Source organism: Idiotropiscis lumnitzeri, chromosome 8, assembly GCF_059441095.1.
Source record: "Idiotropiscis lumnitzeri isolate Australia: NSW breed Sydney's pygmy pipehorse chromosome 8, RoL_Ilum_1.0, whole genome shotgun sequence".
Classification (NCBI taxonomy): Eukaryota; Metazoa; Chordata; class Actinopteri; order Syngnathiformes; family Syngnathidae; genus Idiotropiscis; species Idiotropiscis lumnitzeri.
The window spans coordinates 3,014,429-3,031,124 of record NC_142398.1 but is presented as its reverse complement, the minus strand read 5'-3'; the positions used below and the strand labels follow the sequence as shown (position 1 = coordinate 3,031,124).

The 16,696-nt window shown below is 43.2% G+C and overlaps 1 protein-coding gene, 3 non-coding genes and 2 pseudogenes across 4 annotated transcripts; all 6 read left to right on the top strand.

The window, feature by feature from the left end:
- Window positions 1-187: 187 nt before the first annotated feature.
- Window positions 188-296, top strand: LOC148331539 (5S ribosomal RNA; annotated as a pseudogene).
- Window positions 297-8,113: 7,817 nt separating this feature from the next.
- LOC148331538 (5S ribosomal RNA) lies at window positions 8,114-8,232 on the top strand. Its single transcript, XR_015844774.1, has one exon. It is a non-coding gene; the product is annotated as a 5S ribosomal RNA (ribosomal RNA).
- A 1,005-nt stretch (window positions 8,233-9,237) lies between these two features.
- On the top strand, window positions 9,238-9,356 carry LOC148331537 (5S ribosomal RNA). The gene has a single exon (XR_015844810.1). It is a non-coding gene; the product is annotated as a 5S ribosomal RNA (ribosomal RNA).
- A 1,005-nt stretch (window positions 9,357-10,361) lies between these two features.
- LOC148331536 (5S ribosomal RNA) lies at window positions 10,362-10,480 on the top strand. The gene has a single exon (XR_015844965.1). It is a non-coding gene; the product is annotated as a 5S ribosomal RNA (ribosomal RNA).
- Window positions 10,481-11,495: 1,015 nt separating this feature from the next.
- Window positions 11,496-11,614, top strand: LOC148331535 (5S ribosomal RNA; annotated as a pseudogene).
- A 1,181-nt stretch (window positions 11,615-12,795) lies between these two features.
- LOC148331534 (uncharacterized) lies at window positions 12,796-15,678 on the top strand. Its single transcript, XM_088303873.1, has 2 exons — window positions 12,796-13,474; window positions 13,544-15,678. The coding sequence occupies exons 1-2, from the start codon at window positions 13,363-13,365 to the stop codon at window positions 14,404-14,406; spliced, it is 975 nt and encodes a 324-aa protein (XP_088159999.1). The 5' UTR covers window positions 12,796-13,362; the 3' UTR covers window positions 14,407-15,678.
- Window positions 15,679-16,696: the final 1,018 nt, after the last annotated feature.

Genomic DNA, 16,696 nt, shown 5'->3' with positions numbered 1-16,696 from the left:
ACAAATCATTGTACACATTTGCTGATATTTGTCATATATCTGTGACTTCAATCATGCATTGTAGATTGTTGTTACACATTTGTGACTGTGGTTATAGTTTCAGATTCTTGTTACGTATTTTTGGATTGAAGTATTTGCCACAATAAAGACCACATGTATAAAATGCAAAATTTTGAAAGAAATTGTCGCTTACGGCCATACTACCCTGAGCACGCCCGATCTCGGAAGCTAAGCAGGGTCGGGTCTGGTTAGTACTTGGATTGGAGACCGCCTGGGAATACCAGGTGCTGTAAGCTTTTGCACCGCAAAAAAAAAAAAAAATTTAAAAAACTCTAACAAATGTAAGCAAGTATGCGAGCTGCTTTTTTATAAATTTCCACATATTCGCCTGACAGGCTGAGAGCACAAAATGCCAACATTCAGCGTCCCCTGCCTTTGGGTGTTGCTACAGTCTCGCCGTGGACGACTCGCAAATGCGTGTGGCAATTTGCAAATGCGTGTCTGGAGACTTGAGTGTGGCTCCGGAGCTCCACATTAAGACCAAAAGGGGACTCTCGTAGTCTACAGGTGTAGCAGGCAGATGACCCGATGCAGTCCGGTTGGGTTGGTGCAGTCAGTGTTTACTAAATAAAAAGTTAATGAATCAATTTTAAAAAATGGTGTTTACTGAATGCAATAAAGGCAAGTATAGTTAATGTGGCAATTAGCAGGTGTGGAGAAGCTTCATTCATTTTTTTTAGCTTCACTGGTTATATCATTGGTTCTTATTTTATTAGTTCCACTTTATTCTTCCATTTATTCCAATTTAATTTAAATAATGTCAAATAAATGGTACATGACCATGGGTGGATAGCAGTGAACGCCCCCCCATGTTCTTGGTGTATATATTGGTGGTACGGGGCTGGTATAATATTAGTGCCCCCATGTGGTCCGATCGTGTAGCTACGGAGCCACACACAAGTCTCCTGACACGCATTTGCAAATCAGCACACGCATTTGCGAGTCGTCCGCGGCAGGACTGTAGCAAACGTCACCTCTAAGAACACAGCCAATCAAAAGGTCCCGTTTTTACAGGTCGCCCATCTATACGGATTTTTGTCCGCATTTAACCATGTGTATGTGCCAACAAATCATTGTACACATTTGCTGATATTTGTCATATATCTGTGACTTCAATCATGCATTGTAGATTGTTGTTACACATTTGTGACTGTGGTTATAGTTTCAGATTCTTGTTACGTATTTTTGGATTGAAGTATTTGCCACAATAAAGACCACATGTATAAAATGCAAAATTTTGAAAGGAATTGTCGCTTACGGCCATACTACCCTGAGAACGCCCAGGTGTGGTTGGTTGAGTGATTGCAGGTGTGCCTGATTGTCACTCTGCGTGAGTGTGCAGAGGTGACAGTCAGAGCTCTATGCTCCTGGCTTATGTCTTTTTTTGTGGCAAATCTTGGTTAATCTTTTCTGAATTTTTGGGAGTTTTTGTTTAGCTTTTTTTTTTCTCCTCCCAGCCTCCGTGCTGTGGAGGGGGGTTTCTTTTGTTTCTTCTCCCCATCCCCCCCTTCTTTCTCCCGGATCCAGGTTCAATGGACTCATTAGGACAAACCATGGAGCAGTCATTGAATCGAGTGCCTGATGGCATGCTGGCAGCGACCAAGAGACAAGGTTTGAACAGCGATGGAATGGTGAGCAATGTTGTGACTGAGAGCATAATTTTTGATAAAGACCTCACGGTATTTCTGGACATAGACAATGGTGATGAGATCACTCCTTTATGGTTAATTAGGGGAATTAAGGAAGTGTGTGGGCAGATTAAGGCCTGTCGGAGGATTTCCTCTGACAAATTTGAAATAACAGTTAGCTCTATTCAAGCGAAGAAGAAGCTACTTGATGGCTTCCGGATGGGCGCGGCGCGGATACATGGTCGGGAGATAACAACCGACGAAATGGTCGTATCCTTTCTACACCTGCCGGCATATATTGAAGACTCCGAAATATATGATAAACTTCAGTCCTGGGGCGTATCGGCGACCTCCAATGTACGGAGGAAAATGTGGCCGGGCACCGATGTAGCTGACGGGACCCGCTTTGTTAAAGTAAGATTTACTGACACTGTAAAATCTTTACCATATTCTGCTCGCTTCATCACTGCCTCAGGGCCTGAATATTTCAGGGTGATCCATGATCGACAGGTCAAAGTGTGTAGAGGTTGCCTGTCCCCGGAACATGTGTACAGGGATTGTCCGGAATTCTTGTGCCGGAAATGTGGCAAGCAGGGGCATTATGCCAGAGAATGTAATGAGACTCACCTTCGTCGTTGTGGTGTGTGCAGACAATACCCTGTCCTTTGTGTTTGTGGCGAGGATATTTCTGTGGCCGCACCGATAGAAATGGAAGACAGTCCCACTATCGCAAAGCCGGTTGTCCGCCTGCCAGAAACAAACCTTTCAAAAGCTCACCTGTTTGAGAATAGTGAGATGAGCTCTGATACAGTGCTGTGTGGGACAAGGGTGCCTGTAGTGGAGGGAGTTATAGGTCAAAATCCTAGCTCTACTCACGAACGAGGCGGGGGGGGTGCGCATCGCCCTACCCCTGATCCCATGTCGACCGGGGCCGAACCTTTGAAGGGGGTGAGTGTTGGGCAGATTCCACTCTCTGCCCCTGAGAGGGGGGGGACAACTATGGAAAGTTGTATCCCTAGGCCGGGGAAGAAACAACATCCAGAAAGGATCAGCAGTATCAATTTTTCCCTGCCGACCTCCCTAAATGCCTCGTGCACCGGCGATACGGGAGAGAGCGAGATATCTGCGGTGGGGAGGAATGTTGGTCAGCCTGAAGGCTCATCATTGCCCCAAATGATGCCGCAATGCCACATGGCAGAAGCCCCCTTACCGGTCGACAAGTGTCATGACAGTTGTAAATTGTCTGATGACAAAATGGAACACAGCACAGCGGAACCCAAAAAGAGGCAATCTGAAGGCTTGAGAAAAGGAAGATCGAAGAAGTCTAAGTGATAAGCCTCTTCCCCTCCTATCTTTATAATGACTGTTCTCCTTGTGTCAGCTAATGCCTGCGGGCTGCGGAGCAACCTCAAAATTGACAACATTTTACATAACACAAAGTGGGATGTTCTTTGTCTGCAAGAGACCTGGTGGAGCCAAGAGCATGTTGACAAGATTCGTCGCATGGTACGTGGCTCTGTACATGTAGCCCTCGGCTCCCCCAGGTCTTGTGGCGTAGCAATCCTGTCTAGGACCTGTGCACTGGGCCACCCCAACCTGGTGCATGCTGATCCGGGGGGCAGATTTATAGTGGTAGACTTTAATGGCTCATTGCCTCTCCGACTCATCAACCTCCATGCACCAAACCTGGAGCTAAAAAGACGAGACTTTTTCTTACATGTGTTTTCTTTTGTCAACAATAGAACAATCATGACTGGCGACTTCAATGTCGCCCTGAGTAAATTGGACATTAGTGTCAACAACACCTACAAAAATGATGTCAGCAGAAATTGTCTACTGAACTTGATCAACAACAACAATATGTTAGAAATCTGGAGAACCCTAAACCTCAGGGGGAGGGCTTTCTCGCGCAAACAAATAGTACTGGGCACGCTTAAACAATCGCGCATTGACTTGTGCTTAGCGTCTGCTTCCCTTGCGCGGAGACTGGACAATCCCAAGTACACATGGTCTGGACAGAGTGATCACGCGCTACTGTCGTTTGATCTATGTCTATACAAAAGCAGGCGGACCGGTGGTCTCTGGGTCTTCAATAATTCGTTTCTAGAAGATGAGAGCTTTATTTCAAAAGTGAACTCTTTTCTTGAGGGGATAAAGGAGGAGTCTAAGTATGTAGACAGGGTCACAGACTGGTGGGAAAGTGTCAAACTACGTTTAAAAAAATTGTCAATTAATCATTGTAGAGCTTGGGTGGAAAAATTAGAGGAGAACACTGTGAGAGACCAATTGCTGAAAATAACTCTATCTGCGGCGATAACACGTGGGCCTGTGGACCCGTTATTTTTCTCGCTGCAACATAAACTCGAGCTGCTTGAAGCAAAGAAGTGTAGAGGGGCAGCCCTGAGGGCCAAAGCTCAAAATGCTGTAGAGGGCGAGCGATCAACAGCGTACTTTTTGGGACTGGAAAAAAATAAACAAGGAAAAGCATATATATCTAAATTGTGGTCTCACAAATCTCACGCAATGGTCACGGACATTGATGACATTTTAGAAGAGGTCGAATTTTTCTATACTGATCTCTTCAAATTCCGACAACCGTTGACAGATCATGCCACAGAGGCCATAGCCGCCTTAAACCGTGTACTGAGTGTGGACGATAAAGACATGTGCGACAACTCAATGTCCGAATTCGAAATCACAAAGGCAATCCAAGATCTAAATAATAAAAAAAGCCCAGGTTGCGATGGTCTAACGGCTGAGTTCTTTAAGGCTTTTATGAAAAAGCTGTCACCTATCTTGCTCAATTTGTTTCATCACATGGAAAAAAAAGATCTGGTCCCTTCATCATTTTGCGAAGGTACCGTTACGTTAATACACAAGAAAGGTGCGTCTGAACAATTGAGCAACTATAGACCGATTAGTCTTTTGAACACTGACTATAAAATCTTAGCCAAAGTTTTAGCAGCTCGTCTCAAAAAAGTAATAGGTACCATCATCTCCGAAACGCAGTCATATAGCATTCCGACAAGGGATATTTCAGACACTATTTTAAGTATAAAGTATTTAACTAAACACATGGCTGCCTCGTGCGGAATTCATGTCAGCCTCGATTTCGAAAAAGCCTTTGATAGGGTGGAGCACTCTTTTTTATGGAAGGTGCTTGACAAATTTGGATTTGGGTCTTCCTTTACCAATTGGATAAAACGTCTGTATGCAAACGCAGCCAGTAAAATCAAAGTGAACGGACTACTGACAGGACCTGTTAAATTGGGAAGGTCAGTGAGACAGGGGTGCCCCCTGTCCTCACTACTCTTTAGCCTTGTTGTAGAACCACTTGCGGCCCTCCTCAAACAAAATAACAGCATAAAAGGCATTTGGACACCAAGTGGACGCGAAGTTAAGATTCTACAGTATGCGGACGATACAAACCTGTTTGTCAGAGACGTGGAGAGTCTAAGTGTAGCTCTCAACGAGCTCAACATTTTCTGCCAAGCCTCGGGTGCAAAAGTCAATTTTGATAAGTCCACCATGGCCGTTTTTGGTACCACCAGCGCTGTGCCAAAGACCTGGGGTTTTAAAGAGGCCACACTCAGCCAAAAAATCCTTGGTGTTTGGATTGGGGAGAACACTTCTCGTTGTGATGAACAGCAATGGGAAACAGTTTTACCACAAGTAAAATCCACTTTAGATATGTGGAAATTCAGGAATTTAACTCTGAAAGGGAAAATATTGGTCATCAATAACCTGTGTATTTCAAAATTAATTCACTCACTGACTGTCACTCACATGTCCGCGAATGTTTTAAATAGATTAAATTTAACTTTTAATTATTTCATGTGGAAGAGGGAAAGAGGTTTCATTGGGCACTATACCTTGATCGGTGATGTCCAAGCAGGTGGCTTAAATTTGACAGACATTGGCACAAAAAAGGCTGCACTACGCTTGAAGCTGCTCAGAAAGTTTTTAAATCCTGCCTTCTCAGCTCCCTGGAAGGATTTTCTTCTGCCAATTTTAGAGGGTCTAGGCCGCTACGGCGTCTTCAATCTCTGCCAGATGTTGCCTCGCACGATGTTCCCCCCTCTGGACCCCTTCGAAAAAGAAATCTTAGAGGCGTGGTGGGCATTGCGGCCATGGGTTAGGACAGAGCCAATGTCACTCCATCAACTGCAGAACATTCCACTTAGGTTCAATCCCGATCTCCTGGGCGGTGAGCCAGGGAGTGGGGAAAGGATGTTAAGTGGGGTTTTAGAAAGTGCACACATCAGAACAATGGGTGATTTATTAGACCAGAAAGGGAATTTTAACATTGAACGCATTCGCACCTTGTTTCGCTTCCACAAAGTTCCCTTTCGAAGGGCCACTGTGTTGCGCTCAGTGGGAAAAATCAGAGACTCCGTGCATTGCCACTGGGGGCACCTTCTGGGGCGGATGTCACAGAGTGAAGACACCACCATGAAGTCAGATTTAAATTATGTGCTGACCTTTGGGGCTCGACCGACTAGACTGGCAGAGTGCACAACAAAACTACTCTATCATGTGTTGCTAACCAAAATACTGAAAAAGCCAACAGCAGAAAACGCGTGGCGTCAGGCATACCCCACCCTGGCTCCCTCGTCCATCTGGGCTGACATGTTTAACTGGTGTACTCCACCCAAGGTAAGTAACACTGATTTTAAAATAAGACACAGGATAATCTTTCCATGTACAACGCTGCATGCTTTTCTACCAAGTGCCTATGACAGGACATGTCCAGTGTGCGGAGAGGAACCGGAGGATTTTCACCATCTCATTCTCCAATGCCGAGTCGTGCGACATTTCAGATCCAGACTAGAAGATCTCATTGCCAGGAGGCTGGGGGTGAAACTCCCCTCGCCGGTAGTCGGTGGTGGCGGTGACCAGAATTCCTGGCTTCTCCTGTTCGGTATCATCCCTTCACCATTGAAAGGCCTGAATGTCAAAGCCCTCAAGCTGCTCTTGGCCATAGCACGTCATTCCATCGTCATCACAAGAAACATCCACCTGCATGAAAAAAGGAAAGGCGATCACTGGTCCATCTTCAAATCGTTGGTCATCTCCCATCTCACCCATCTTCAGGAACATCGACCCCAACGTTTTCAAGACGACTTGGCAGTAAACAACGGACTAGTAACTTTCTCTGCTGACAACAGTCTGGACTTTCATTTTTAAAATGCATCCTTGGTTACGACTGTCTATCGTTGGACATCCCTACTGATGTTTGTTCACGAATGTTTGGATCTTGAGTCAAACCTCTATTTGTACAGATGTTTTTATTACAATAATAAAAAAAAAAAAAAAAAAAGAACGCCCGATTTCGTCCGATCTCGGAAGCTAAGGAGGGTCGGGCCTGGTTAGTACTTGGATGGGAGGCCGCCTGGGAATACCAGGTGCTGCAAGCTTTTGCACCGCAAAAAAAAAAATAAATTAAAAAAACTCTAACAAATGTAAGCAAGTATGCAAGCTGCTTTTTTAATAAATTTCCACATATTCGCCTGACAGGCTGAGAGCACAAAATGCCAACATTCAGCGTCCCCTGCCTTTGGGTGTTGCTACAGTCTCGCCGTGGACGACTCGCAAATGCATGTGGCAATTTGCAAATGCGTGTCTGGAGACTTGAGTGTGGCTCCGGAGCTCCACATTAAGACCAAAAGGGGACTCTCGTAGTCTACAGGTGTAGCAGGCAGATGACCCGATGCAGTCCGGTTGGGTTGGTGCAGTCAGTGTTTACTAAATAAAAAGTTAATGAATCAATTTTAAAAAATGGTGTTTACTGAATGCAATAAAGGGAAGTATAGTTTAATGTGGCAATTAGCAGGTGTGGAGAAGCTTCATTCATTTTTTTTAGCTTCACTGGTTATATCATTGGTTCTTATTTTATTAGTTGCACTTTATTCTTCCATTTATTCCAATTTAATTTAAATAATGTCAAATAAATGGTACATGACCATGGGTGGATAGCAGTGAACGCCCCCCCATGTTCTTGGTGTATATATTGGTGGTACGGGGCTGGTATAATATTAGTGCCCCCATGTGGTCCGATCGTGTAGCTACGGAGCCACACACAAGTCTCCTGACACGCATTTGCAAATCAGCACACGCATTTGCGAGTCGTCCGCGGCAGGACTGTAGCAAACGTCACCTCTAAGAACACAGCCAATCAAAAGGTCCCGTTTTTACAGGTCGCCCATCTATACGGATTTTTGTCCGCATTTATGTGCCAACAAATCATTGTACACATTTGCTGATTATTGTCATATATCTGTGACTTCAATCATGCATTGTAGATTGTTGTTACACATTTGTGACTGTGGTTATAGTTTCAGATTCTTGTTACGTATTTTTGGATTGAAGTATTTGCCACAATAAAGACCACATGTATAAAATGCAAAATTTTGAAAGGAATTGTCGCTTACGGCCATACTACCCTGAGCACGCCCGATCTCGTCCGATCTCGGAAGCTAAGCAGGGTCGGGCCTGGTTAGTACTTGGATGGGAGACCGCCTGGGAATACCAGGTGCTGTAAGCTTTTGCACCGCAAAAAAAAAATACATTAAAAAAACTCTAACAAATGTAAGCAAGTATGCGAGCTGCTTTTTTATAAATTTCCACATATTCGCCTGACAGGCTGAGAGCACAAAATGCCAACATTCAGCGTCCCCTGCCTTTGGGTGTTGCTACAGTCTCGCCGTGGACGACTCGCAAATGCGTGTGGCAATTTGCAAATGCGTGTCTGGAGACTTGAGTGTGGCTCCGGAGCTCCACATTAAGACCAAAAGGGGACTCTCGTAGTCTACAGGTGTAGCAGGCAGATGACCCGATGCAGTCCGGTTGGGTTGGTGCAGTCAGTGTTTACTAAATAAAAAGTTAATGAATCAATTTTAAAAAATGGTGTTTACTGAATGCAATAAAGGGAAGTATAGTTAATGTGGCAATTAGCAGGTGTGGAGAAGCTTCATTCATTTTTTTTAGCTTCACTGGTTATATCATTGGTTCTTATTTTATTAGTTCCACTTTATTCTTCCATTTATTCCAATTTAATTTAAATAATGTCAAATAAATGGTACATGACCATGGGTGGATAGCAGTGAACGCCCCCCCATGTTCTTGGTGTATATATTGGTGGTACGGGGCTGGTATAATATTCGTGCCCCCATGTGGTCCGATCGTGTAGCTACGGAGCCACACACAAGTCTCCTGACACGCATTTGCAAATCAGCACACGCATTTGCGAGTCGTCCGCGGCAGGACTGTAGCAAACGTCACCTCTCAGAACACAGCCAATCAAAAGGTCCCGTTTTTACAGGTCGCCCATCTATACGGATTTTTGTCCGCATTTATGTGCCAACAAATCATTGTACACATTTGCTGATATTTGTCATATATCTGTGACTTCAATCATGCATTGTAGATTGTTGTTACACATTTGTGACTGTGGTTATAGTTTCAGATTCTTGTTACGTATTTTTGGATTGAAGTATTTGCCACAATAAAGACCACATGTATAAAATGCAAAATTTTGAAAGGAATTGTCGCTTACGGCCATACTACCCTGAGAACGCCCGATCTCGTCCGATCTCGGAAGCTAAGCAGGGTCGGGCCTGGTTAGTACTTGGATGGGAGACCGCCTGGGAATACCAGGTGCTGTAAGCTTTTACACCGCAAAAAAAAAAAAATTTAAAAAAACTCTAACAAATGTAAGCAAGTATGCGAGCTGCTTTTTTATAAATTTCCACATATTCGCCTGACAGGCTGAGAGCACAAAATGCCAACATTCAGCGTCCCCTGCCTTTGGGTGTTGCTACAGTCTCGCCGAGGACGACTCGCAAATGCGTGTGGCAATTTGCAAATGCGTGTCTGGAGACTTGAGTGTGGCTCCGGAGCTCCACATTAAGACCAAAAGGGGACTCTCGTAGTCTACAGGTGTAGCAGGCAGATGACCCGATGCAGTCCGGTTGGGTTGGTGCAGTCAGTGTTTACTAAATAAAAAGTTAATGAATCAATTTTAAAAAATGGTGTTTACTGAATGCAATAAAGGGAAGTATAGTTAATGTGGCAATTAGCAGGTGTGGAGAAGCTTCATTCATTTTTTTTAGCTTCACTGGTTATATCATTGGTTCTTATTTTATTAGTTCCACTTTATTCTTCCATTTATTCCAATTTAATTTAAATAATGTCAAATAAATGGTACATGACCATGGGTGGATAGCAGTGAACGCCCCCCCATGTTCTTGGTGTATATATTGGTGGTACGGGGCTGGTATAATATTAGTGCCCCCATGTGGTCCGATCGTGTAGCTACGGAGCCACACACAAGTCTCCTGACACGCATTTGCAAATCAGCACACGCATTTGCGAGTCGTCCGCGGCAGGACTGTAGCAAACGTCACCTCTAAGAACACAGCCAATCAAAAGGTCCCGTTTTTACAGGTCGCCCATCTATACGGATTTTTGTCCGCATTTATGTGCCAACAAATCATTGTACACATTTGCTGATATTTGTCATATATCTGTGACTTCAATCATGCATTGTAGATTGTTGTTACACATTTGTGACTGTGGTTATAGTTTCAGATTCTTGTTACGTATTTTTGGATTGAAGTATTTGCCACAATAAAGACCACATGTATAAAATGCAAAATTTTGAAAGAAAATGTCGCTTACGGCCATACTACCCTGAGCACGCCCGATCTCATCCGATCTCGGAAGCTAAGCAGGGTCGGGCCTGGTTAGTACTTGGATGGGAGACCGCCTGGGAATACCAGGTGCTGTAAGCTTTTGCACCGCAAAAAAAAAATACATTAAAAAAACTCTAACAAATGTAAGCAAGTATGCGAGCTGCTTTTTTTATAAATTTCCACATATTCTCTGACAGGCTGAGAGCACAAAATGCCAACATTCAGCGTCCCCTGCCTTTGGGTGTTGCTACAGTCTCGCCGTGGACGACTCGCAAATGCGTGTGGCAATTTGCAAATGCGTGTCTGGAGACTTGAGTGTGGCTCCGGAGCTCCACATTAAGACCAAAAGGGGACTCTCGTAGTCTACAGGTGTAGCAGGCAGATGACCCGATGCAGTCCGGTTGGGTTGGTGCAGTCAGTGTTTACTAAATAAAAAGTTAATGAATCAATTTTAAAAAATGGTGTTTACTGAATGCAATAATGGCAAGTATAGTTAATGTGGCAATTAGCAGGTGTGGAGAAGCTTCATTCATTTTTTTTAGCTTCACTGGTTATATCATTGGTTCTTATTTTATTAGTTCCACTTTATTCTTCCATTTATTCCAATTTAATTTAAATAATGTCAAATAAATGGTACATGACCATGGGTGGATAGCAGTGAACGCCCCCCCATGTTCTTGGTGTATATATTGGTGGTACGGGGCTGGTATAATATTAGTGCCCCCATGTGGTCCGATCGTGTAGCTACGGAGCCACACACAAGTCTCCTGACACGCATTTGCAAATCAGCACACGCATTTGCGAGTCGTCCGCGGCAGGACTGTAGCAAACGTCACCTCTAAGAACACAGCCAATCAAAAGGTCCCGTTTTTACAGGTCGCCCATCTATACGGATTTTTGTCCGCATTTAACCATGTGTATGTGCCAACAAATCATTGTACACATTTGCTGATATTTGTCATATATCTGTGACTTCAATCATGCATTGTAGATTGTTGTTACACATTTGTGACTGTGGTTATAGTTTCAGATTCTTGTTACGTATTTTTGGATTGAAGTATTTGCCACAATAAAGACCACATGTATAAAATGCAAAATTTTGAAAGGAATTGTCGCTTACGGCCATACTACCCTGAGAACGCCCGATTTCGTCCGATCTCGGAAGCTAAGGAGGGTCGGGCCTGGTTAGTACTTGGATGGGAGGCCGCCTGGGAATACCAGGTGCTGCAAGCTTTTGCACCGCAAAAAAAAAAATAAATTAAAAAAACTCTAACAAATGTAAGCAAGTATGCGAGCTGCTTTTTTTTATAAATTTCCACATATTCGCCTGACAGGCTGAGAGCACAAAATGCCAACATTCAGCGTCCCCTGCCTTTGGGTGTTGCTACAGTCTCGCCGTGGACGACTCGCAAATGCGTGTGGCAATTTGCAAATGCGTGTCTGGAGACTTGAGTGTGGCTCCGGAGCTCCACATTAAGACCAAAAGGGGACTCTCGTAGTCTACAGGTGTAGCAGGCAGATGACCCGATGCAGTCCGGTTGGGTTGGTGCAGTCAGTGTTTACTAAATAAAAAGTTAATGAATCAATTTTAAAAAATGGTGTTTACTGAATGCAATAAAGGGAAGTATAGTTTAATGTGGCAATTAGCAGGTGTGGAGAAGCTTCATTCATCTTTTTTTAGCTTCACTGGTTATATCATTGGTTCTTATTTTATTAGTTGCACTTTATTCTTCCATTTATTCCAATTTAATTTAAATAATGTCAAATAAATGGTACATGACCATGGGTGGATAGCAGTGAGAGATAATAGAATTACGCTTTTTTAAATTTTGATGACGTCATAGCCCCGCCCACAGAATTACGCTTTTGTCTCGTTGTCCCCGCCTACAGAATTACGCTTTTGTCCAAAATGGCCGCTATCCCCGCCCCTGTGTTAAAACTATCCAATCTCCAGCCACCTATTTCAAAATATTTACATATTCCCTGCCCGTTGAAGGTTTAATACCACTCCTACAGAATTACGCTTTTGTCGAAGTGGGCCCCGCCTACAGAATTACGCTTTTTGTCTCGTTGTGATGACGTTGTATGTGTGTGTGTGTGTGGGCCAAGGGCCCCCGCCTACAGAATTACGCTTTTTGTCTCGTTGTGATGACGTTGTGTGTGTGTTTGGGAGGGGGGCTTGGCCCCCCTCCCAAACTGTATGCTTCTTATGTTAAAAACAATGTGTTCCCTGCGTGCGTGCGTCCCCAACCCAAACTGTACTTATGTTATTCATATTTTAATATCTGAAGTATATAAAGCATCCAATGAAATGAGCTATATTTAAATAAATAAAATTAAATTAAACGAGTGAAATAATATGAGTTGAGAAGAGCAGGCGTTGTTTTTACCTTTGAATAAGATGTTTATTCGGTGGATATAGGTCATCCATATTTAAATATCTGAAGTATATAAAGCATCCAATGAAATGAGCTATATCTAATTAAATAATGTAGATGTATAAAATTAAATTAAACGAGTGAAATAATACGAGTTGAGAAGAGCAGGCGTTGTTATTACCTTTGAATAATATGTTTATTCGGTTGATATTTGCCCTTTTTGCAAACATGTCTGGACATATTCCCAGCGACATAAGTTTAAACATGGTATTGTGCAGGCTTGGGGGTTTGTCCGGGCAAGACGCCGCGTCTTGCATAGACACCCTCCAAGCCTGCAGCAGCCTCAAGGTGTTTCAAAAGATAGTGAGTGGCGACATCCTGTCGATCGATGGGCAGCCGTGGGCATCCGGGCGACCACCCTCCTCCTTCTTACCTTTTTGTAAAATCTGCCGAGTCATGTTTACTTGTCTGGACATGTATCTGTTGGCTACATTTGGCCAATCGAACCACGCCATTTAACCCTCCCCCGGTCTCAAACCAGTATAAGTAAAGCCCAAGTCACGCTCTGCACAGACAAGACAATTTTTCCAGCTCGTGAAAGAAATGAAGACGTGTAGACCAAGACGTCATCTGGGTGTGAACAGCAAGGCCCGAAGGGTGACAACCATCGCCGCACCTGATCATATTGACAACAACATTGCAGAAATCTCTTCAGGTAAACGATGCAATTAATCTTTAACTATATAGCTTTCTAATATTTAATCATGGTATCTTTGTATTACAGATAGCGGTGTGGATGAACCTACATGCGATCAAGATCTGAATATGGATGTTGTGGAAACCTTTACAACTACAAACATGGAACAGGTTGAGACCTCTACAAATGTAGACCAGGATGGACCCTCTACAAAAACAGGCGAGGACCAGACTGTGCCATCATACTCCTTGTGGATGGGGGGCCCAGGAATCTTAGCAAGACCTGTTGCACCCTCGTACAACAACGGCGAGCCATCGTATTCAGGGTGGAGTCGTCCCGTTTCGCCGACACCGTCGTCGACACCTCCGATGACCCCCACCTCGTCGGCCGAATCTTCACAAAACGAGAAGGTACAACTGTCCAGTTGGTCCGACCAGGCTGATTCTCCACAAACCACGGAGATCAAGGTTCAGACCGTCAACGACCCTGACCACGGACCAGCACCTATTTCCGAAGATGAGGCAAAACATATGTCATGGGATAATCCTCCTAAGGGTTGGATTGATATGGATGTCGTATTAGTTGTTAAGGCGGCTATTATTTACATGGTCAGACGTTTTTTGATAAAGTATCACAAAAAAAGGGGTTGTTTGCATAGCTATAGATACCTATGCAATTGTTATTATCTAAGACTGCACTATGACCGCATCATGCCCATCCTTTGCGGTAAAAAGTTTTTACCATGTATTCACTACTTGTTGGATTTGTGTTCTGTAAAAGCGGATAAAGAAACAGTCAAGCGAATTGCAGAGATCTTAATGGTGGATTTAGCACTCGTAAAGGACTTACCGGACCGCCTTAAAGCGGATGAGCCCATATGTTTTATGATATATCGTGATCAACTTGATACTTTCGAAGAATATCTTATAGAAAATATTAACTTTGAATAAAAAATGGGTAATGTCTTCAGAAAATTATCGTTTTTTGGCTATAGAAGCCAAGGGTGGGCAGATATAATAAATAGAGCAATTACATATAACCCCGATGATAAAGACCCTTTCATTGAAAATGTTTTATTGTTTATGCAAAAAGTGCGTGCCATGTCTTTAACAATTTTTCAGGAGCCTTGGGAATTGTTTGTGCAACATGTCATATTTTTGAGTCGCTCGGGATTGATCGACACGTTTCAAAATATTTTGGAAAATTGGGAAAATGCGATAAGTGTAGGACATGTACTTACCATACTCACGCTGTTTAACGATGTGATAAGATACCGTCTCCGTCATCAACAACCTGTGGATCTCGCGCACGAATTGAAGCTGTTTGAAGACCTGTTAGAATCAAAAGTTAATCCATCTGTTTTAACCCTGACCTATAGACTTTTTACATCTTAGAGAATCCTTATCACGTGTAACCATACTTAACCTTCTTTCAATAAAAAATGGATGTTTTTAAAAAGATGCTTTTGTGTCTGTCTGTGTGTTTAGATAAATAGCGATGTGATGTTTGTCACTAAATCATAAACCGTCATGAGCGTTAAGCGGTGGTTGAAAAAACTGTACTACGACCCCGCTCATCCAGCCAGCTTTGGAGGTGTAGAACGCCTTCATTTAGCTGCGTCGGAGAAAATGGGTCAAAAAGTGACGCGTCATAAAGTCAAGGATTTTTTATCTTCGCAAGATGCATACACCTTGCACAAACCAGCACGAATTCATTTCCCTAGGAACAGAGTTTTTGTGTCCAGTCCTATGAATCAATTCCAAGCCGATCTATGTGATATGCAAGCTCTGACCGAGTACAACGATGGTTTTAAATACCTACTCACAATCATCGATGTGTTCTCAAAACGAGCGTATGCCCGTGTGCTGATGAACAAGACGGGGCCAGAAGTTGTTCGAGCCTTTGAGTCGGTCTTATCCTTTAGCGGCATCCCTAAAAAGTTACAAACAGACAAGGGGAAGGAGTTCTTCAACACGCAATTTCAGAGGTTGATGAAAAAACACAATATTAATCATTTTGCAACAGCCAGTGATTTGAAAGCCTCGGTGGTCGAAAGGTTTAATCGAACTTTAAAAACTCGAATGTGGCGATATTTCACCGCCAACAACACACGTCGTTATATCGACGTATTACAAGATTTAATCGATAGTTACAATGAAAGTTATCATACAAGTATAAAAATGAAACCTAACCAAGTCACACCAGATAACACATGGCTTGTCTTCCAAAACTTGTACGGCAACATACCCTCTGGGGGTAGTGATAGAATAAAAATGATATTTAAACAAGGAGATCTCGTTAGAATATCAAAAGTGCGAGGTGTGTTTGACAAGAAATATGAACAGAGTTTTACAGACGAGTTATTTACAATAGCGGAGTGTGTACCGCGTTTTCCACCTGTTTACAAGCTTAAAGACTACGACGGTGAAATAGTGCAAGGAACTTTTTATGCACACGAGCTCCAGAAAGTCACGATATCCAAGGATCAAATCTTTCAAGTGGAGAAGATTATCAAACGGCGTAAAGTCGGCGGACAGAAACAGTTTCTCATACGTTGGAAGGGCTGGCCTGTGAAATATGACAGTTGGGTCCCCGCTACACAAGTCGTCGACGTATAAATAAGAAGCTTTACAACGAATCTCGACATTTACCAACATGGATCCGAATCTTGAAGGGGGGTTTTACGTCACCTTACCCTCCAATGCAAGTTCTGATGTGTATGTAGACAATACGATAGCTGAATACAGAGTGAATCTGGCTCATCATATCGATCTCGAAGGTAATTGGGAAGTAGCTCTGAGTGAAATATCCTACCCCCATACATGGTTCAACGTGCCTGAAGATCAAGCATCTTTTGACTATGTAGATGCATGGGAAAACGGTGAACCAACACCAGGTGCTTTGGCACCTCTTTACTATGATGAAAACAAATTCACCATCAAATCCTTAAGCCTGTCGGCTGGGTACTACGATAATATTAAGAAAATAGGACAAGATGTGGAAGCGCTCCTCTGTTTGGGAGGGGGGCTTGGCCCCCCTCCCAAACTGTATGCTTCTTATGTTAAAAACAATGTGTTCCCTGCGTGCGTGCGTCCCCAACCCAAACTGTACTTATGTTATTCATATTTTAATATCTGAAGTATATAAAGCATCCAATGAAATGAGCTATATTTAAATAAATAAAATTAAATTAAACGAGTGAAATAATATGAGTTGAGAAGAGCAGGCGTTGTTTTTACC

What these genes read in the sequence shown, in the direction of transcription:
- LOC148331534 (XM_088303873.1), top strand. Translation starts at nt 13,363, where the DNA reads ATGAAGACGTGTAGACCAAGACGTCATCTGGGTGTGAACAGCAAGGCC. An exon ending in CATTGCAGAAATCTCTTCAG is followed by an intron (nt 13,475 to 13,543) that starts GTAAACGATGCA and finishes TTTGTATTACAG; the next exon opens with ATAGCGGTGTGGATGAACCT.